The 23,404-nt window shown below is 42.2% G+C and overlaps 1 protein-coding gene across 3 annotated transcripts in view; it reads left to right on the top strand.

Moving 5' to 3' along the window:
- Khdrbs3 (KH RNA binding domain containing, signal transduction associated 3) overlaps positions 1–23,404 on the top strand; it is a 141,334-nt gene that overhangs the window by 30,915 nt on the left and 87,015 nt on the right. For all 3 annotated transcript variants that reach the window (XR_001229065.2, XM_005354528.1, XM_026782743.1), the window contains exon 2: positions 20,770–20,888. Coding sequence is in view for 2 of the 3 variants with exons in the window: in XM_005354528.1 (XP_005354585.1) it covers positions 20,770–20,888 (119 nt within the window). In the remaining variant the exon portion in view is untranslated. The remainder of the gene's footprint in view (positions 1–20,769; positions 20,889–23,404) is intronic.

Below are 23,404 nucleotides of genomic sequence, written 5' to 3'. Positions count from 1 at the left end.
AGGGAGTAAATGAATGAACCCTGGCAAGAAAATGGTGCAGTGAAGAGAGCTCTTGAGCAGATTGTTTTCCTAGATGCAAGAAACCATGGAGGCATGGTAATTCTATGCTGAAAATCCACATATCTTGCTACATGTGCTGTCTGTTTTCGTATGTTAAACCATTCCAGTCTATGTACCTCAGAACTGGTGTGTTGTCCTTCATAGTTCTGTGGTTAGTGGGTCCTGCCTTAGAGATTCTCACTTGGACTCCTTGTGACCATCAGACTAGTTGGGCCTGCTCTCAGTAGGGGTCTCTCTGGGCCAGGTTGCTAGATGCTTGCTGCTGGCTTTTGGCAACAGGAACTCAGGCTGGTGTTGCTGAAGTCCTTGCCAGTTAACTGTCAGCAGCTTCACATTGGCTTTGGCTTCTTAGAGCCACAGGAGCAGGTTTTCTAGAACCTGGCCCATGAGCAAGCATGTTGGGAGCACCTGGAATGCTTCTTGTGCCCTTGGCCTGCTGTGCTCTTTGACCATACACACACCAGAAGCCTTGCTGCGGCTGGCGCTGCATCACCACAGCACAGGTCTGTTTCTTCATTTGCTCCCTACTGCTCAGGACCCTAAAGCGAGCCCAGGTGGAGGAGCTCATAGATCTGGTGCTGTCTCCTTGGGAGGAGTAATGGCAAGATTGGGGCTATGTTCATCATGGCTCGGATTGTGATGCACACAAAATGGAGCTCATCAGTTTACAAGGTTGACTGTTCTTTCAAACGCAGTTGTCTGTTGGGTTTTGGATGCAGACACTTCCTTTGACTCTGAGCATCTCTTGTACCTTCAGAATATCAGTTCAGCTGTCAGCCCACAGTTCGTTGGTGGGCTCAGAAGGGTTTTTTTGCAGAGGTGTTATCTTAGGACCTCAGCTTTCTTCGCATGTGGCCTTTTCTCTCCTTTGTCACTGAGTTTTTGTGGGTGCTGCCAGGGTTTCCAGGGTTTTAAGTGTTTGCCTTCTGTATGAGTTCAAACTCACTACCTTTAACATAGCATCTCTCACCAATCAGAAGTGTCATTCCAGAAAGCTCTTTGTCTGGCCAGGAGAAGTGAGCCCTAGGCACAGCCTGTGGAGTCTTTAAGAACAAATGAAGAGGGCATTTTAATGTAACCACCCATCTAAGGAGCAGCTGTTAGTGAGCACCTGCCCTCAGCTTCTGCTCAGCGGGTGCTCAAGCAGTGAACCCCCCCCCCCATCTTGTGTCAGTAACCTGTCAAGTAAGCCTTGTCCCTCAAGCCTTTGAACAAACAAACAAACAAACAAAAAAAAAACCCTGCTTTTTTTCTTCCTTGATGGTTCTGGAAACCCAGAACCATGGCCTTGCACTTTTTAGGCAATACAATTGCAACCCATTTTTATCCCCTTTTTAAAAATGAGGAAAGTGCTAATTCAATAAGCAAGTTGCTTATATGAGGTCATAAAGTTGGAAATTCTCTTCTTGCTATTTCATCTGACTCCCCAAAATCTATCATTCTGCTAATAACTGGGTTGCTATCCTGTGGCTTCTGTGTGCTAAGACAGAAGGAGTCTTGTCCTCTGTACTAAGCTTCCACAGTGTAGTGTGGCTTCCTCCCCTTCCTCTGCTGCCTGTGGACCTGGCTTTGTGATTTCTCAGGTGTTCACTGAAGAGCAGGCTGCATAGGAAGGGAAAGATGGCTTCAGGGGTCACAAACTCAGACAAACACCCAGTTCTACCTGCATTATGCTGTTCTGAGAGACTGAAGCCTGTATATTGTTGGAGCCACACACAACCCTCGCCTTAAATAGAATATGAGATTATTATCCTGGAGCCATATTTCTGTGACAGTGGCCCAGGAACACAGATGTAGATTACCCCGAATTCCATGCGTCAAGTGAACACAGTTTCATGAAGTTTTATAGGTTAACAGAACAAAGAAGCTGTCAAGCTAAGGCATGTTTAAAATACATTCGTGGATACACGAGAAGGGTGAGGACAGCAAGATGGGGAGCTTTTCTGTAGTTCCCAGCTGCTGATATGCTCAGCTTTGGGGTTGCTGCAAACTAAGGGGTCTGCTAAATAAATAGGTGCCAAATGTTTTATCTATTAGTCATGAGATGGTCTGACACAGCGGAGGGCAAGGGAGGGCTGGCTGTTCAGGGGACTAAGGCTAGCCTGGATAAGGAATTGGCCTCCACTTCTCCACATCACTGTGTTCTAATCAATCACTCCATCTCTGCAGACACAGCTTCTTTCTAGGAATGTCCTCGACAGTACATAAAACATTTTCTTTGAGATGATAGAAGCACTTTTAGTCATCACTAAGGAATGCCTCGCCAGAGGCCTCCTGAGCTGTCCTAACCTTGCATCCTGGCCTGGTCGCAGCTCTTGTGCTGAAAGCCTTCCAACAACATCTCTGAACTAACTTTCTCCTCCTTTAACCCTGGAGTGAGCTGGAGAAAACGCTTCCGATACAATCTTTGTAGCCTTGTGTGCCCACCTGTCAGGACACCAATCGCCCTTCACTTTAACCCTCTCGAGTGTCTGACTTCCCAGCTTTATGTGTTAGCAAGTGTGTCTTGTCTCTTGGAGGATCCTGCAGACTTAGACTCCAGCATTGTTAGACGCCCAGTAGATAGGGTGACTGCCAGCTTGCTGGCTGGAGGTGAGCTGCTTTACTGTTTCATATCAGTAGTGCACAGAGGGCACTCATGCATTCCGCCATCCACAATATATTGTTTGCAAGTTCTCTGAGGAGCTGAGGACAGGGGCTGGGAAGTAAACCTGCTTGCTCTTCAGATCACATGGGAGTGAGAGGGCGTGTGGGCATGCTCCCTCCCCTCCCCCGTATACTGTCTAGCTTCAGTCTTGTGTTCTTGCCTGGACAGAACTTCGTTTTTAAAATCTTTAAAACCATTTTCATCATTTGTGTGTGTGTGTGTGTGTGCGCGCGCGCGCGCACGCATGCGCGCGCGCGCGCGCACACACACACACACACACACACACGCTTGAATGGGTGTGGCAACTATTGCAGTGGTTCTGCTCACTGTTGGCTTGAAATTGACTGCGTATGGGATTTCTCTGTCCCCACAACCACAGGCAGTATGGTCACCCATTCGTGTGGGCAAGCGTCTGATTGGAAAGGAAAAGAGGTGGAAGGCACAGAGAACTTTGATGTTGCAGTTGTGGTTGAGATATGTAGGTTTTTTTTTTTAAAGGCCTTCTCCTTTTTTGTATCTTACTATGTTATTTCAAAGAGAATACATGAAATGTCAAGACAGAAATAATCGGTAATACCTGTTTCTGGCTTTCAGCATTGCTTGCTTATATTAGCTTTCTGTTTCAGTTCATTACAGTGGTCTTGCACAGGGGTATTATTATCTGCAGCCACGTGACTAAAGAGGGAGTCAGAGATTAAGTATCTTGGGAAATGGATGGAGCGCTGAGGGGCTGAGGCTTACCCACATCTCACCAGCTCCTAAACCAGCCTTTTTGCCTACACACTCTGATATATTAAATCTGCTGGGCTGTGTGCTCTTTTTCTGTAAAATGCAGGTTACACCCTTTTTCCATCTGAAACTTGATCTCTCAGTATAATCTCCTTGTTTTTTTGTAAATTCTCAGATACAGCATAGCTAGCAAGCCCCACTTTTGCTAGGGCTTATCACCTGCTCGTCTTAGCTCCTCCCTTCGCTGCAGTTATTTGATGTCCTTAATTCCCACTCTGGAAACATCAGAGTGTTTCAGTGCATTATCTTATTCACTTCATCTTTCTGGGTTTGAACCTTGCCAGGAGGAGAGAAATTTACTGTGGATTTTTATTTGATCAAGGAGAGTCTTTTATTATGCAGAAATGAAAAAATCCCTTTTATGTAGTCCTTATCCCCTCTGCCACCCCAAAATTTAAATGAAATAGGAAAACAATTGTTTGTTGCATTTAAGTTAAACGGCACAGTTGCTAGCCTTAGTGTTTTGGTTGTGAACCAAGCCTTTAATGGCTGAGCTGTCTCTCCAGCCCCAATAGTTGCTAAGCTTTAACATTAAGTTAAGGTTAACCTTTGGGATTTTGTGTGTGTGTGTGTGTGTGTGTGTGTGTGTGTGTGTGTGTGTATCTGTATGTCTCAGAAAACAGTATTTCTCTGTTTTGAGATCCAGCGTCTCACTTAACTACAGGTGCTGTGTTACTGAGGACAGAAGCATCACAACTATGACATTCAGACTTACTCCTTTAGTCTTTGAAGGCTGTGAGTGCAGAGATCAGGTCAGGAAACTCAGTTCACTGTGAGGTGGTGGTATTTGTCAAGGTCTGGTAGTTTGCCTCCATTTTTAAAATAGAAGGGTAGAAGTAAGACATGGTTTCTATGTGAACGATAACTGCTCCCTCTGAGTCTCTTCCTGGTCCTCTGTTTTCTGAAGTAATTGGCATTGGTTACACAAACTAGAACTTGCTTCATTAGCAGGTGAAGAGGTCTGAAGAAGAAGAGGGCAGTGTTGAAGTGAGGGAGGCTGCCAGGAAGAGAAGCTGTCTGGAAAGAACACACCTGGCCCTCTCTTCTCAGGAGGAGGGCTTTTCCCCAACTAAAGACTGGTCACTCCTGGAGATAGGAGGCTCAGAAATACTGCCTAGAAAAGAATGACCTCAGAACAGGTGGTAGTTACGGTTGCTTAGCTAGTTCATGTCTGAAATGAAAGGGACTGAAGTTTTAGGATTGGGTTAGGTTCTGCTGTGTCAAGTATTCAGTGCTTGCCATACTAATCACGACTAGAATTTACTGTTTAAGACAGACCTTCCTAATCCACAGTAAATACAACATAGTAACCGTTTTTGAAAGATGAGTCAGATGGTTAGCTAGGCTTTAGTAGAAACTTGTAAGTTTATCATGCTTCCAATACATACTCTTATCGAAGAATGTGGTAATTATTGCTCTGACCAAAAGCTTTAGTCAGGAAGGTTCAGAGCTCTTATGCGCCTGTAAGGACGGATTCTCCTTCATTTGCCGCTGTCAAGGAGGAATCGTGTGGATTAGTTTTAGTTTATGTTTTTATATTTACATATCTTTTAAAGTTTCTTACATGTTTGTCTGGTAGGCACTCAGTCAAGGCTGAGTCATTGCCTTCTGCGCTTCAGCTATGGTGTTATGGCTGAGCAGATACTGACTTAGAAAACAAACAGAAGCAAAGCTGGTTGAATTCCTACCTCTTTGTCTTTCATTCTGTTGTTTTCTTTTTTAGAATTTAGGAACTTTGAACCTCTCAGGCGTTGAAGCCAGAATCCATAAAAGCATAAGTCGTGGCCTTCACACTTGGCAAGTCTCATAGAATCCTAGCCACCGAGTGAATCTTGTTTTGGGCAGAGCTTTTAGTGTGATGTTTCTTAGTTGTGGAAATCATTTCCTGAAGTGCTGAGTGCATTTGAAAAGAACAGAATAGAGTACACAGATTTGAGAGGAAGAAACACGTTTTTAATTCATCCTATAGTAAGATTTATAATTGGTTCATCAGTTGTCTAAAAATACATTTTATGTAATAAGGATTTTTTCCATGTTCCGAGGGAGATGCTCTGAGGTGGATCAGGTCCTTTAATTACCGGGTCATTCACAGCAGGGAAGGCTGGGATAAGGGATCCAACAGCAGCTGGCAGGACAAAGGATATCCTGACGTTTATAGACCCTTGAGGAGAGGGTCTCTCTAAGGTAGTGAAGGCATCAGGTAGGATTCAAGGTATAGTTGATCCCCTCTCCTGGGACAGCCTCTGTGAGTCAACAAAGTAGAGTTTGCTGCTCCATCCTGTTAGAAAGTTGAAAGGGGTGTGGAAGGAGTTTTGGTTTTGTCCTATTGTTTGTTCTTGTGAGGCAGGGCTCCTGTAGAAGCTGTTCAAGAACTCCTGATCTTTGTACCTCAGCCTTCCCAGTGCATAGCTTACAGGCATATATCATCACGCTCAGCCCAGCCTAGCCTTGTTGCTGTTGATCCTTTTGTGACATAGTGAAATCTTCTTTAATGAGCTCTTTGTTTGTTTGTTTGGTTGGTTTTTTGTTGCCCAGCATAATGAACTCTCTAGCCTCAGAGTCTGTATCTTCTCCAGTTAGTTTGCACTCTCAAGTACACATTTTGTGGTACACTGTTAGTCTTTCTCACCCTTTGCAGTCTTTTGTTTGTGGCCTTGACTTAGCATGTATTGTATGAATTTTTCACTCCCGTTCATATAGGCATACCTTACACTTGCCAAATTTTACTGGAGTGTTTTAATGGTAAGTGGTTGCATGGCATGTAAGGGAATCTCAAAAACCGCTCTTTTCTATCTATACAAGTACCTTCCTAGATTTCTTAAGCCATGCCATAGTAGAAGCTTAGGATAAGCATTTATGGAACTTCCTGCCTGTCTATAATTTTCCTAGCTTGTCTATGGTTTCCTTACCTTTTACTTTTACCATTAGATACTAGATACTATCCTTTCTTTTTTAAAAAATTTAAAACTTCTTAAAGACTTTTCAATCTACTTTTGATAGTGGTATGTATGTGATGCATGATGATTCTTTCACCCACCCTCTGTATAGTCTGTCAGCCCCCTCTTTTCCTACAAGTCCCTTTCCCACATTGCTGTCTTTAAGCTTTGTTTTGTGACCCACTGGGTTTTACCATGGCCATCTGCAAGAGCTTGGCTGTGGGTCTGTTCACTGGGCCCTGATGAACTCACTAGTGGCCACACAAATCAAGATGATGACACCCCCTCCTTTTCGCATGCATCAGTAGTCAGTAGTTCCCCAGGGAGGGATGGGACCTCATTAACTCCCAGGACCAACTGTTAATAGGCCCAGTCTTGTGCAGGCAATCACAGCTTGTGTGAGCCCTTGATTGCAGTGAGTTAATCATACCCAGAAGGTAGTGTTTGATAGCCCTCTTCATTATCATCTGGCTCTTATATTCTTTCCTCTTTTGATATGTTTTCTGAGCATTAGGAGGTGTGATTTGGCTGTCTAGTTTAGGACTGAGCACTCAGCAGTCTGATTCTTGGTGTCCTAAGCAGCCATGAGCTTCTACGCCCCCCCCCCACCTTAATTCATTGTAAATAGAAGCTTCTCCCATCAAGGCTGAGAACAGCACTAATCTCTGTGTATAAGTGTAAATATTTAAAAGGCAGCTTGACAACATGTCTGTTTAGCAGAACAGCGGTAGTAGTAGAACTGTAGGGCCTGTGACCTTCCCAGCCATGAAATTTGGACCAGGTTTACAATACCAAGCATTTATTTCTCACCGTAGAGCAGGGCTCTAGTCCAGAGACTAATTGGCTCCCCTCACAACATATGTGTTCCTGTTGCATCAGTGTGGCAGATTGATGGTGTAACATGCAAGGTCCACACCTGCACTGATGTTTTCTCCCTCAGCAGGCTATATAACACTTCTCTACACTGTGTATTACAGCCAGCAAGGAGGAAGTCTTCAGTTCATTTCTTGGTGGATTTCTTATATCCTGTATAAGAGTGTGTGAAATCTTCAGCAGGGGGTTCTACCATCTAGTTTTGGTGGGCCATCAGGAACACTGGCAATAACAGTACTGACTAGTAACTCATAAAAATATCTCATTTCTGATGCTGGCATTTTCATTAGGCCATGAAGAAATATGGGAGCAAAAGGTAGAGTTTGCTATGTGTGGTTTCTAGGTGTGGTACCAGAAACGTACCATTAATCTTAAGTGCTCTAAACCAGATACCAGTACCCTAACTGATAGGGTGACCAGATGCCACCTATATGATATTTTGCTTTCGTATTCAGGACCAGTTTATAATTTGAACCCACTTTTTAATACTTAGGTTTACTAAATTAAGTTATTTCCTTATTATTATTGCTTTATGCTCTTACTACAGGTGCTAAAAAGCTAGACAGTTGTGCTACCTTGAGGCTGTAGGTTATTATGATGTTCTGAGAATACCATAAGCAAAACAGGTGACTCAGTAGCTCCATCAAGCATCACTTGGGGCTATTTTTTCTTTTTCCTTTAAGCAACTTCATTTTGCTTCCATCTTTGCTCATTTTTTGAGCAAATGTTTTGGCTTCATTTGTTCCCAGGCTTGAGATCATAGAGTTTAAAGGACTTGGCTGGTCACAGTGTTTGCATGTGATACCTGTAATACAGTTCCTTTGTCAGAAGCATAATTAACAATATGATTTGTACATCCACTGCCTTCTGGTATTCACAACACAGTTTGTAAACTTAATTAGTTCTTGGAATAGCAAATGGTTTGAAGATGATAAACATTTCTCTCTGAATAATGTGGTGAATGATTATATATTCATAGAAATGTTTACTGTGCTACGCAAACCAGGACGCTGATAGGTCCCCTTTGCAAGGTGAGCATCACCTGCCGTTGTCTCCCTGTGCCTTTCACAGGGGACACCAGAAATTTAGCTCAGATCGTTTAGCCTCCAAGAATATTCATTCTGGTTTCATTCCATCAAGAACGTCTATGTTAAGGTCATTATATAGATTGCATTTTCCTGAACAGTGATGGCCATCATTGTAATACCTACTGGGAGAAGGGGAAGCAAATAAACACAGTGGAGAGGCTGTGCTGTGATTACCCTCTGCTCTCTACTCTCAGAGTTTAGACCCAGGATGTTAACAAGAAAGCTACTCTGCAGCTTCCAGGGATGCCATAAAAATATGTCCCGTGCCCAGGGGCACTTTTTGGGTCTTGTGTTTAGTGCCACATCACTGCCAATAAGTCACAAATCTTAAAAAATGAGATTATTTGGCTTTTCAAGAAGTATTAGACTATAAGAATCAAATCAGAAGGTCTTTGATGTCCCATAAGCAGTAAGAAGGTTAAAAAAAAATGCCTCAAAGGAAGCTGGAGCTCATCCGTTCACAGGACACCTGCTGGGTGGAGGAGAACAAATAAAGGGTGATGTTCCTTATGTCAGCACAGTGAGACTGATAACGTTATAGAATAGCCAAGATCAGAATTCACGAAACAAGTCACTGTCACTTCATTTCACAGACGGACTCCACGTCAGTTGTTAAACGTGTCCCTTACCACTTTACCCATTGAGTTGCACTCTGTGGTAGAGTGCTGGGCAGGGAGTCTCTGCTTCTGTTTGCTTTTATAGCTAGCTGAAGGGCCATATGCATTTGGGGGACCTTTGGGAATTTCATTTATTCCTACATAGCGTGCGTTTGAAATATGTAACTCCTCGTTGGGGCTAGGCATAGACAGCAGTCAGTTCTCTTGAGATTTTTAATATGTTGTCAGATACAATCACCCATATTTTTCTTTTTTATATTTTACTGGATTTAAAAAAAATTATCAATCTACTCATAACCCCCAAATATGCAAACAATAAAATTTCTTATTGTTGGGTTGGTGAGGACTTTGTTCCTTTTCATTTTGTTTCTGGGCTCAGTAGTTTGTGGTGGTCTAAGCCTCTGGGCTTCCCCAAACCATATACACCCTCAGAAACTGTGTTTCCTCAGAGAGCCATTTCCAGGTTCTGAGAGAGCAAATAGTGAGTCTTGGTTCCAGCTCAGAAACATCCCAGCAAATGATTTCCTTCTGTTCCTCCAGTGGCTTGCTGCAGTCTGCAGTGCACACACTATTCCTCCCTCCCTCCCTCCCTCCCTCCCTCCCTCCCTCCTTTTTGTTTTTTGGAGACAGGGTTTCTCTGTGTGTAGCACTGACTGTTCTAGAACTTACTTTGTTAGACCAACCTGGTCTCAAAATCAGAGATCCCTCTGCCTCTGCCTCCTGAGTGTTGGAATTAAAGGTGTGTATCACCAGTGCCTGGCTATGTGGCACTATTTCTAAGTGACTTCAGTATTCTCCATTTTTGCATTTTCTCAGTGTCTGTCTGTCTGTCCAGTCTTTTGTGTTAGATCCTTTCTACTGAAGCAGCTGGTGTAATTTCTGTTTACCTGGGCAGATCCTGACTGACAAGCTCATTTGGAAAGTTCTTCAGCTGTGGGGAAAGCTGGCTGTAGTCTTGCATGCTAGACACCATATTAGAAGTTCTAGAGAAGCCGGGCGGTGGTGGCGCACGCCTTTAATCCCAGCTCTCGGGAGGCAGAGGCAGGCGGATCTCTATGAGTTCGAGACCAGCCTGGTCTACAGAGCTAGTTCCAGGACAGGCTCCAAAACCACAGAGAAACCCTGTCTCGAAAAACCAAAAAAAAAAAAAAAAAAAAAAAAAAAAAAAAAAAGGCTGGGACCACACAAAAGACACGGTATAAGAAGACAGACTGAGCTGGAGTGAGAGAGACTTAGACCATGAGGTGGGGTTTGCAGAACCTCTGCCCATTCTCCAACAGGGTGCACCTCAGTGGGTGTGGAGCTAAGAGAACAGTTTAATAACTGACAGCAGAGCTCTTTTTGTGACACGAAGTGACAGTGGCTTCTATTTTGTTAATTCTAATCTTGGCTATTTTTTAATGGTTGTCAGGTCTCACTCTGCTACCACGAAGAATATCATCGCTTACTTATTTCTGTTCAGCTGTCTGTATTGATGCATGCTGTCTATATTCAAGGTGCAGAAAGGGGTTTCGGATTTTCAGAGATGAATAGCAGTTTTAAGTGTCTAGGAGCTAGTCAGTGAGACAGATTGTGAAAATGTGTTAATCTCAAGGCTGAAAGGAACCTTCGTATACAGCTTGCTCTCAGATGATTGGCTCTTCAGACATTGCTGAGAGGCTATTCTAGACTGGGCTCCTGGTGAGCCTAAAGCTCTAAAGCAGCCACTTCTAGATTAGCCAAATGCTGTTCTGTGTTAGAGTCCTCATGCCTGTAAATGGAATTGATGTGCCTTTGCGATTTCTCCCTTTTTGTCCTGATTCTCCTATGCCTTCAATGTTACTCTCTCCTGTGTCATTTTTCCTATAGTATAAGCATTGGAGCAATTTTAACTGCTTAACTAGGCATTGCTGACCAGCCTTTTCCCTATTATTGCCCGTTCTGTAAAATTCTTTAGGCTTTTCCCCTTTTTCCTTTCTTAATGAAGTAGTGATACCTCAGCTATATTGCTCATCTGCCTTTGTCTTGTGACTTTTGGTGAGCCGGTTGCCATGAGTGCTGAACCCAGCACCTGATCCAAAAACACCAATGGATCTCTGGTCCTATTGGCTTTGGGGTGTTCATCTTAGCCTGTCACTAGCTCAGATCATCAAATAGTGCTTAACACAAAAAATAGACTTCCTAAGGTAGTCACGTAGACTTTGTATGATTCTGTGTCACTTGCACAGACAGGCCCTATAAGTAATGAGTGAGTCACATATTGAGCCTCAGAGTATATTTGGCAAGTAAAACCTTTGGGATGCATATTAACTAACCTAAATCTTTTAACCTCGTCGGGAGAGTTCTCTCAAGCTTTAGGATATACGTTTACTCATTTTTAACAGCTGCATGCATCTATATAAAGATGTGTCATGTCCTCTGAGGTCATAACTATTACAGCATGTGCTAATTGATATGGCAGAAGTATGTTAACTTTCTGTCATGCTTATTAAATAAAATCTGACAGAAAGGACGTTTATGCTGCCATAGTATTTTGTTATTCAGTATCTTACACTTGGTAGTTTCCAGGTGGGCTAACATGACTGGGCACGGTGTGTGTTTGTATATTTCATTTCAGCCTTAAAGTGTGTTGGGAGGTCTTTGAGTATGTGGTGAGGGGCATATCTCTTAAGATTCCTTGATGCCTTTGATCTCTTCTAGATGTTTCCTTTGGGATCTAGTTGTAGCCTTAGCTCATTATATTTATAAGTTCTGTTTGAAACAAGAGTGACCCCTTCAGATAATATCATACAGTAAATGGAATTTAGTCTCTTACACCTTTTTCCAAACATTTCTTTGCTTTCACCTTTGTATGTGATTATGAACCTGATCTAAACATGTGGTAACCAGATGATAAATTTTACTTTGATTTTATTTTGAAATCGGTCACTGTATTTATTATTGTCCATCTAACCAACAGAAAAATACTCATTTGTAATCTTATTAGCCACAAAAGTAATAGAGAGTAAAATTCTTGTGTGATATGGTTGTTATAGAATGTTATTAGTGCAGTCATATTTCTATCTCAACGTGTGATAATGCCAGCGGGATAAATGAGAAAGACATTGAATCTTCACACAAAGGAAATGGGTTTTATAATGAGTGTGGTCTGAACAGAACTAATCTCTTTCTTGGATCATTACTCCACCTAATCATAAAACTTTTTTTAATTCAAATCCTTGCAGGGTTCTAATTGGTGACCTCGGAGCCTGATAATTGTTTAAGATAACGGTCCTTTGCAGAGTACTTAATGGTGTTTGCAATTAAAAGTGAGAAATGTGCCTTAACCCCTGGGTACAGCGAAAAGGTAGATTTTCTTTTTCTCAGTCTTGAATAGCAATTCTTTCTTCTGTACATTATTGACTTAAATCCTTACTAACTCATAATTAGTCAAACACAGTCTGTGAGCTTCATGAATATTTGACAAATGCTTTGAGTTACATGAAAGATAACCTCTTTAGTCTTTGGGGCAGCCAAGGGCGTTACTCGGTTTGGAAAGACAAGCCTGGCTCTCTTGTCATCCTTGCATAGCTCCCTCCATCTTCTCGCTTGTGCTTTTTGTGGTTTGTGTAGTCACTGAGTCACAAATAGTTATTTTAGATCTCCATTTTTATATTATCCGATGAAGGTTGTCTGAAGCAGAGGAATGTGCCCACTTGTGTGACCACGAACCCAGTCTCCCATCCTCTTTCCGTGTGCACAGCTGGGGTTGCAGATGTTTGGCTGGCTGTGTGCTGTTATGTCTGGAACTTCCTCTGCTGCTTCTCTTGGATTTCTTAGTACAGAGTGACTGTCAGTGAACGGAGTCAATTTCCTTTCCATACAGAAGTTCCTGGACAATAAACTTAGTCTCTTCTGTCTGCTTACTTCTTGGAAGATTTTGTTTTGTCTCAAAACCATCCTATTTAAAGGGTGGTATTTTATGGAACAGAAGAATTTGGTTCAGCCTGCTCTAGAGGCAAACATCAGCTCTGCCGTTTGTTTAGGGAGCAGGGAAGCGGTAGTTTCTGTTCTGAGCAGTATAAGGACCAAATGTATAGAAAAGTTCCATTATATTGTCTAGGATATATTAATTGCTGAACTCATTAGATTCCTTTTAATGTTAGGGTCCATCCAGTTTATCTTTACTATTTAGTCCTTATTGTTTCAAAATTGCAACAACCATTTTTATTAATAATTTAGTGTTTAAGAGCCAGAACACAGTAACTTCTGAAGGCTTTGGAATAAGGAGGCTAACTTAGATTTCATTATGCAATGAACAAGCATATCTTTGTATTTTTCTTTACTGTAATGTCATTGTGTGTGTGAGAGAGAGAGAGAGACAGAGACACAGAGACAGAGAGCTATAATTAAGGAGAAATCGAGAGGACATTACAAACAATACAGAGACAAGTGTTGGCAGTGGTGCAGAAACCTTTTACACTCTGGGGGAAAATGTGAATTAGTACAGCCCTGATGAAAAATTTTATAAGAGATCTCAGAATTAAAACTAGGACTACCATTGAGCCCGGCATCAGTAGGAGGGAAGTGCAGGCACTAAGCAGAAAAATGTCACCCTTTGATGATGTTTCTCCTGGCATTATACACTGTAGCCAAGCTTTGGAGTCAACTCCCAAAAGTGGATAAATACATAAAGAAACTGTACAAACTGCCCCACGTATATGACTCAGGGAACACACTCCAGTCCACTGTCCTCATACCCTGAGGTTATTAGGCTGCAGGAATCCAAAAAAGAGTTTGCCAAGGTGTCCGAGGAAGCCAGGAAGCCATTTCACTGGCTAGGCGGGTTCTTACTTGCTCTTGTTGGCTCTTTCCCATTGGAAAGGTGCAGTGTGTTTTCTTTTCCAGAGAGATGGTGCTATCAGAGCTGTTTCTCTTTTCTCCTATAGGAATATAGGGAGGTAGACAGCCATCTTAAGTAATGCTGGCATTATTGTTCTTCTAATGGAATGAATAAATCACAGAGTAGTTTTTGTAAACAAAAGCTGGCAGTCCTGGCTGTCCTGGAACTTGCTCTGTAGATCAGGCTGCCCTGGAACTCAGAGGAATTCACTGCTTCCCAAGTGCTGGGATTAAAGGTGTGTGCCTCCAACACCTGACCCCAAAGACAGTTTTATTAAAGTTTGTGTGTGGGGAAGTAGGACATGCAAGTTGAAAATCTGTTTGCCAGGAAGAGGGGAAATGGAAGGGAAGAAACACACACACACACACACACACACACACACACACACCACAAAACAAAATTCCCGCTTTTTAAGTTCAGCCTGGTGGTCAGGGAAACAGTGAAAGCCCAGAGTGTCAGGGAAACGAAGATTAGGAATCCATATTCAGAGGGCTCTGAGTGCCAGGCTTCTATTGTCTTAAGGCAAAGAATTGCATGAGGGCTGCATGACTGGCTGGAAATAGAAACAGTAGAGTGTGGTGACATACTCGTTTAATCCAAGTGCCTGCAGACAGAGAAAGGCAACTGAGTTCCAGACCAGTCTGGACTATATATGGAGTTTCAGGTCAGGGCTCCCAGAATGGGGATTGTCTAGTGAGATGAGGAAAGGGCCCCAAAATATTGAGCCCCTCTCCCATTTTGCCCTGTTGTCAAATGAAGCCTGGGTATAGGCTGTCTTCTGTTCCTAGTCTGCTACTTTGTACCCTAATCTTGATGTTTTAGTGTCTAGTCTCTGCTCCTCTGCCACACCTGCATTAACACTGGGAGTGTCCCCAAATGTAATGACAATCTAAGCGCCTTTATTTTGTACTCAGAATCAGAGTCGCTCCTGGAGAGTAGTAATGACAAAGAGTGAGGAGTGAGGCCTAGGCCTTGGATGTGGAGGGTATCTTAGTCATAGGCACGTTCTCCTGTGCATTGATGATTCTGTCTACCTTGTGGCATTGCTGCAGGAATTGCCTGCATGGGAAGTAAGCCATAAATACAGTCCAGTGCCCAGCAGCATTACTTGGCTTTCTTAATTACCCACGAGATGCTAAATTAGTAATTTCATCTTCTTTCCTCTTTCCTTGTCCTTCTAGATCAGTATGACTGTCATTTCCTTATGTGTAGGTTTTTACCTTATGTATTTTCTCTAAAAATATTTGTTCCAATTAATGGAAATTAGTTTGTTTCCAAGAGTGCTTACTATTTAGAGTGCCACTTTTTCCTTCATTAATGATGTGTTTACATGTATTTATGAGGAGCTTACACATCCTTACTAGGCAGTGACAGGTGTCTACTCTGCCATGTCATTTATTTCTTCTCATGGGACACTGTTTGCAAGATGATGAGCTGAGTGAGTTGTTGGTGGTTAGGTAGGTTTTAGCAGGAAAAATGTCTGGTTTGGATGCAAGAGGTGTTTCTTTAGGCCTGCATTACTTAATTAAAATAATTTGTAATGGAAACATTTAGGAGGTTAGAAGTTAAAATTTTCTTTTCAGACCAGCAGATGCAGTGAAACTGTAATTATCTGTTACATAGTGTTTCTGATGGCTGGAAATGCAATCCGTAAGTCTTAAGATCAATCTTGAACCCCAACTGTGATGTTCGGCTTACTCTGAACTTGTTTTCTGAATGTTGAGCATGTATTTCATTCTACTTACATGAGCTCCTCATTTTACTATAGATTTTGTGACTCCTCTTGGTAGTCACATTGGTTGTGGGGATTGGCAAAGGCTGTGGTTCACACCTCTTCTCCGCTCTGTAGGCTGGTCTCCATTAGTAAAGGCTGTGGTTCACACCTCTTCTCCGCTCTGTAGGCTGGTCTCCATTAGTAAAGGCTGTATTACCTTCACTCTCTGTCTTGGTGGAGCTGGCTGATTGTGTTCTCTCACAGGTCTAGCACAGCCTCATGGCACAGCACCTTTTAAACACTACTAAAGCATGATGTTTAGAAGACCACTCAATCGTTGGCTGCCACCCCTTTATGTGTGTGCTCAGCTTGTTTCAGCTATCTTAAAACAGCTGCTCAGCCATCTAGAAACCATGCATGTGGCCCTTGCTGTGCCAGTACTAGAGGATGGACACAGCAAAGGGTAGGGACCGGCATCTGTCTTCCCTGGGCCCCATTCCTCTTCTGGGGAGTAGAAGACTGTGGGTCTGGGCAGCGGGAGGCCTGGGGTCTGGGTGTGCTTTAACTTGATGTTGGATACTGAACTGTATTTTTGGGTTGTTCTAGAGCTACAAAGTTAAACTAGAAAAAAAATGCTGCTCTTCAAGAGCTCCCTGTTGTAGGGGCCTTTATTGTAAACGTGAAACACCAGGTAGAAGTTGCTTCTGTTGCGTTACTGTCATGACTTTGAGTGCGCCATCTGCAGTCCTCATGTTGACCTGCCTGCTTTTCACTTTCTCTGCACTGCCCAGTCTCCTTTCCTTTAGGATGCTTCTGCTGCACCCGCTGACAGTAGTGCAGCTCCCCATTTGTTACTGAACTGTGAGTCACTATTTCATGTTGACACTAAGAACCTGGCCTGCCTTCTTGTCTCCACCTTACTCTGCCCAGCATTCTGTGAGGACTCAGGGCCAGGCACCAGGATGTCTGTGATCGTGAGGTTTTGTAACATTATAAGAAAAGCTTGAGACCGTAGTAAAAGTTGGGATTCTCAGTGTGTAGATGAGCAACCTTGCAGTAATGTCTCCTGGGGCTGCACCCCCTCACTGAGAAATCCATACTCCTTTGCCTAGAATTCTTCTTCACCAGACCTTTTAAGAATTTAGGCCTGAATTTTTCTGGTTTTTAAGTAATCTTGCACATCTCAAAGCAGTCACTTCTTTCTGTACCATTTGTGCACAATATTATGTTTTTCTCTGCCTTGCTCTGCGGATTCTCTTCATAGATAGTTCTCAGAACTTAATGGGCTTTAGGTACATGCTAGTTGGTATTCTCTCAGTACAGGTGAATGTCAGTTCATTAAAATATTGCTGATTCTCCAGGCTCTCTGCATGTAGTCTCCAAACCTCTCTGTATTTAAGTGAGATGCATTCCAGGTGGATTCTCTTCCTGGGTCCAGTGCAGAAGCCAGGAAGAAGACCGAGTGAGCTGTGAAGAGCTTTTCATTCCCAGCCAAAGTGTAAAGCTTGAGTGTGGCCATCTCTTTATACATTTCACTTATAAAATTTATTTATTAAAGGTGTTTTTTGAATTTAAAACAATTCTCTAAAACTTAATTTAAATTTTATACTTTTAAGTTAATAATAATAGTCACATAATTTAAAAGTACAAAGCTACTCCTTCCCCTCCATGCAGCATTTTACTTTGGTTACCATTTTCTTATTTATTGTAGGGAGATAATGTGTATACACAGTGAACTTATATCTTTGGGTATATTTTTAGAGGATTTGTATATATTGGTATTTTTATGTATTGGGTTAAAAAGAGGCCATTGCTTCAGAAGCTCTGGGCCAGGAAATTAACAGATTAACAAACAGCATTAGTTACTCTTCTCATTGCTTTGACCAAATACCTGATAAGAAGCAACCTGAAATAGGAAGAGTTTAGATAGCCCATCGTTCTAGGGAATATAGTGCATCCATGTAGCATGGCAACACAAGGTAGCAGTGTATGGCTGCTGGTCCCATGTACCTTTGATCTGTGAGTGGAGAGCGCATACAAAGTTAAGCACAGTCTAAATTCTCAAGCCCTCCCCCGACTCGTAACCACTTCCTGCAGCAAGACTCCCATCTCCTACTCTTCTACACTACACTAGCATGCAAACAGCTGAGGACCAAAGGTTCAGTCACAGGAGCCCATGGGGACATTTCACATTCAAACAAAGCACCAACTGAGACTAAAGCAGATGTTACTGGAACCGTTTCTGAAATAACAGCGGTTTGGGTCTGTGACTTGAAAACAGCATTACCTACCTCTTTGTTCTCCAAACCCTCCATCGCATGTTGGTTTGCTTCTGAGTGGGAAGGTGGCTGTGAATTCAGAAGGTGTGCGATACCAGGTGTTAGCTGAGAGCAGTGAGAGTCAGAGCCCCAGGGCGTCTTTCCAGGAACTCTGATGGGATCCTTGCTTGCTGACTTCATTTTTATAGCCAGCAGAAGGGACACATGAATCTGTGGGGAGCTTCAGGAATCTGAGCTACTTTTCTGTCCTGAGTAACATAGGCTAGGCATCCAATCATAGACAACTGACTTGATTTTGCAGGTTATCTGGTACCGTTGCACCCCCCCCCACCCATACACACATTGTATTTTGCTGGATTTCTTGAAAACATCAAAACTACTCATAATCATCCAATAAACATACAATAAAATTGTAGTTGATTGGCTTACAGAGATGAGATGTTCAGTAGTTCAAGTGATTGCCTTCAAAATGTGAGGACCAGAGTTCAGATCTCTAGACACTCATGTAAATGCCACAGATGCACAGACAGGACCCCCAGAGCAGCTTGGCTAACAAGACTGGTGATATCAGTGAGCTCTGGGTTTGATTGAGACACCTTGCTTCAGTGGGTAAGTCAGGGTGGGGACAGACTATGAAGGATGATTCCTGCACTAACCTAACCTTTACATGCGAGGATGTGCACCCAGGCTCCCTTGTATTCACACTCTGTCAAAGCATGCATGCATCTTGTATTCACACTCTGTCAAAGCATGCATGCATCTTGTATTCACACTCTGTCAAAGCATGCATGCATCTTGTATTCACACTTTGTCAAAGCATGCATGCATCTTGTATTCACACTCTGTCAAAGCATGCATGCATCTTGTATTCACACTCTGTCAAAGCATGCATGCATCTCACACAAACGTGAAAAATGGGGAACAGCCTAGTTGTTTTAAAAGAAATTTTAGTTTACCTAGTTTGTTAACTCTTTTGTCAAGGATTATTTCTAATTATTACATGAATAGATAATAAAAGATGGGATTTATTTTCTTTTACTAATTAAAACTGAAGTCTTGGATTATACTCAGTGAAGCAGCTGACTTTTGACTTGTTTCTGTTTAATTACTTGTTTCTCTCCCAACTACATGACCCCCCCCCTTCCACTAAGATGAATTAATGCTGCTCATAAGTGCATAAGGAGTGGGCCAACCACTGGAGCTTAGTCAGCCTACCAGTGGCCACACCCCCAAAGAATGAGTCTCCCTCGGCTCCTGGCTCCTTCATTAGGTAGGAGGCCTTTTAAGTTCCTCCCTCATCCATATTGGAATTTCGGCTGGCTCATTTTATACAGGTAACTGCAGCTACTAATGAATGCTAATAGTAGTGAGAAAGTTTCTTTGTAGGATATTAATTTATGTTCTTGGGCCAACATATGTGATGTCTTCAGCAATTGGGTCTTGCTTTGTGGCTCTGGTGGGCAGCCAAGAGCGCTGCTGCAGCCTGTGTTGTTTTGGAGACCTCTGGGGAGATGTCTTGTGTCTGGTGATGCAGTTTGTTTAATAGCCATGTCTTCCTGGAGCAGCACTGACCATTTATGCAGACTTCCTCCATTTGAACTACTACTTAAAAAATACATTTTAAAATTATTGTACTAATTATGGTAAGCTTCCATAAAGTGTTTTCATAACCCTTAGCTTTGATTAGTTCATCTCCTCCTACCCGTACCCCCTTTTATACTTATCACTCTTAACCACCACTGTGCCATGTGTCCATAAGATAGGTTTCCATATACCCTTCCTCTGGGTTACTCCAAAGGACTTAGTGCTTTTTATTGAAGAATAAAACTTATTAGTTTATCCTACCATTGACTCCGACATTTTCCAACTTGGTGTTTATTTATGGGAAATGCATGGCCATTTCTCATCTACAGATCCTTTCCTTCCTCTCATATCCTTCCCCAGCACTCTAGTTCCTGTTGCAGTGTCTCCTGGCACCGTCAGACCTCTAATGCTAGCCAGGTACCCAGCGATTCTGCCTGGAGTTTGGACAAGAGTGGGGACGTGTGCATACCGCTCCGACTGCACCCACAGTCTCCCAGGACAGAGAGGCAGAGATACAGACACACAGACACACAGACACACACACACACACACACACACACACACACAGTTAAATAAGCAAGCCATCCCCCTTTGTGCATCATGTCATCCCTAGCTCTTGCTCTTTCTCTGAACCTGTCTCTTGCAGTTGTTGGGGGTGAAAGGTCATAAAAGTACTTGTAGTGGAAGCACCCGAACCAGGGGCTGTAGACGATACACAGAGTGAGTGGCAATGTATGCTCTTTCTAGACTCTGAGCCTTGCCCTTGGCAGGTGCTGGACGACAGTAAATGTTTGTAGAAATAGGATTTCCAAACCAACTTAGACACAGTTTTTTAAAAAAATTACAAAAAAATGAAACAAAACTATGATTAAATAATTTTCCACCTTCCCTTTCCTCCCTTCAGCCCTTCTTATGCCCCTCCTTGTTCTTCTGTTTTGTGTCTTTGAGCCAATTCTTGACAGTACAGGCTTTAGAATGCCAGGCAAGAGCAGTTACTAGGGCGCTGGTGCTGAGTAATGCTGATCTGAGCTCCCAGGGGGCTTAATCATTAATTTCTGTTTAATTGTTTGATTTTTGTCTTTGTCCATTTTTCCCTTGGTTTGCACGTATAGCTGAGGGCTGCTTTGAGAACTGTGCTTTGTGCCTTTTTCTTCTGTGAAGATTTCATTGGTAGAATAGGAGATGTGTCATTACTAGAAAAAATAATGTCAATTTAACAGTCTGCATTTCTGCCTTTGGTTTCCTTCCGCAGTTAGCTAGCCAGACCCCACACCTGCAGGCCTGTGTCACATGCTTCATGGCTCTCTTTTTGCCTCCACAGAAATAGAAAAGTTTCAGAAAGGAGAAGGCAAGGATGAAGAGAAGTACATTGACGTGGTGATAAACAAGAACATGAAGCTGGGACAGAAAGTGCTGATTCCTGTGAAGCAGTTTCCCAAGGTAAGGCGTGAACCATGGGCTGCTGCTGTCCTGAACCCCGGGGAGCAGAGGCTATTTGACTCACACATGTTTGAAGCTAGTTCAAACTTTATAGTGAACTTAGTGATTTGATTCTTCTGCTTGTTTGTTTGATGTCAGAATAAATTGTGGAGTCATGTCATCCTAGCCAAGTACACAACCTGCCTTTCTTTTCAGTTTCCTCATTTAAAATATGAAATCCTCATTTAAAATATGAAATCGAGTGGTTTAGAACTATGATTGTTTATGTCACATGCATAGAACTGTATCAGGCATGTGCATGCGTAAGCACCTGTTGGCACAGACTTTCTCTCAGGTGTCATATGTGGTCATATATAGGTTTATTCATAGGTTTATATAGTGTTCATTTCTTTGAGTTGCAGAGGGAGAATCCTTACCCACTGTGCTGGGGCTAGCTTAGACAGTTTTCACTTGGATGTTATTATACATTACATTGCAGGAATGTTGTATTTATTATAAGTCATTTTATGCAGGTAGGTTTATTTGTCAGGCCAAATGCCAAGTATTAAAATGGAGCTACGTTCAATTTTTCAAAGAATTCCTGTTCTTTCCCCCCCTGAAGTAGTTGCACAGTGTGTGGTATCCATAGGTAAAGCAGTTGGATGGTGCCTGCCTGGGCTCCGTCTGCAGTGTGTTGCACTCTCGGGGTTTTGTTACTCATTCTGTTTTACATTGGTCTTTTCTTGTGCTCTGATGACTAACAGCTCAGGGTACTTGTGCCTACTGTTGTGAAGGACATGTTCTTTGACCCATTTATCTCTTGGCTGCATGTGTTTTGATGACTGACTGCTAGGAGCTGTTTACAGGTCATAGGTACAAATCTTTTATTATTTTAGCTTTTACATTAAGGGTGGTATTGCATCTCAAATGAGTTTTGTAAATTGTGTAACTTAGAGCTTTTCTGTGGGTTTGCTGTGTCCTTCAGCAGTCCCTTGTTGGAAACTTAACCCTAGACTTGACTGGTAATCATGTTTGGAGGTGAGACCTTTGGAAGGTGCAAGACAGTTCATGCTTTGATGGCATTCATGGCTTATAAAATCAGGTAGAGAGACTGAGAAGGCGACTAGTGGGTAACATGTTTGTTGCTCAGGCATGAGACCTTGAGTTTAGCCCTCATGTAAAGGCTGGCCCTAGCAGCATAATTTGTAGCTTTAGCAGTAGGTACAGAAAGCCAGTTACTCTGTAGGAGGAGGGCCCGCTTGTTTGTCCCAGGCACCCGGCTAGTTCACACACGAAATAGCTACACAGAAATTGTATTCATTACAGCACTGATAGGCCCATTAGCTCTAGCTTCTTATTGGCTAAGTCTTACATCTTAATTTAATCCATTTTTATTAATCAGTGTATTGCCACGTGGTAGTGGCTTACCAGCAAGGCATGTCTATCTCTGGCCGTGGATTTGTGGCGTCTCCTTGACTCTGCTGTTTTCCTCCCAGAATTCAGTTCTGTCTTCCCTGCCTACAAAAATTCTGTCCTATCAACAGGTCAAGGCAATTTCTTTATTCATTAATGAAAACAACACATAGTCAGAAGGACCTCCTACACCATTTTTCCTTTTTTGTTTAAACAAAAAGGAAGGCTTTAACAGAGCAAAACTACATCTAACAAAACAGGTATCAAGCAAGAACTACAGTTACAATATTTATATCTACTTTATCTTTTATTATAACTAAGGAAAACTATAACTATCCATTCTTCAACTCCATCAGAGACTCCAGAAGGATATAATATTACCTAAGTAAACAGGAAATACATTGTAAACAACTTCCAAAACTCTAGAAATGACAGAGACATCTCACTGCCTGGACAGTCACCCAAAGTTCTTCTGTACCATTGGGGCATCCAATCTTCAGCCCACAGGCCCATAGTATCCAGCAGATTTTTCCAGCAGAAATTTCAAAGACAGGTCAATCACTTTCTTTTGTGTTCTCTAGAATGTCTCACAGACTCTTTCATGAAGCAGGAACCCCGAAGGATCATCTCACATTTAGGCAAGTTCAGTAGTCATTTCTCTGCAGTTCCTGCATATCCAGGCAAGAACAGTTTCTTGCCCAAATGACTAAGGAGCCTCTTCGATGCCCATCTTCCTCTTGAAATAATTGGTGCTGCCAGGAGCAGATGTGCCTCACCATCATAAAAAGTCCTAAATTTTTTAAACATTTAAGTGCCATATTCTGAAAGATTTGAAGAATACCTATCTAACTGAAATATATCTCTATATATCTAGAAAATCTAACATGACTACAAGCTTGATTATTAAAGATGATTCTCTATTAACCTATATTTCTTAATTATACATTACATTTTAAAATGAGCTACACATTCACAATACCTTAATCAAGATCAGAAATACATATACATATAAATATAACAAAATTGACCTTAAATTTGTATCAATAAGCCAATATCTGTACCAAAGCAAATTATTCATCTCTATAGCATATACTTCTTTAAATGTATACAAACAATTATAAACT

This window comes from Microtus ochrogaster, chromosome 15 (genome assembly GCF_000317375.1).
Source record: "Microtus ochrogaster isolate Prairie Vole_2 chromosome 15, MicOch1.0, whole genome shotgun sequence".
Taxonomy (NCBI): Eukaryota; Metazoa; Chordata; class Mammalia; order Rodentia; family Cricetidae; genus Microtus; species Microtus ochrogaster.
The sequence above is the reverse complement of the archived record's forward strand: the minus strand, read 5'-3'. Positions and strand labels throughout refer to the sequence as shown.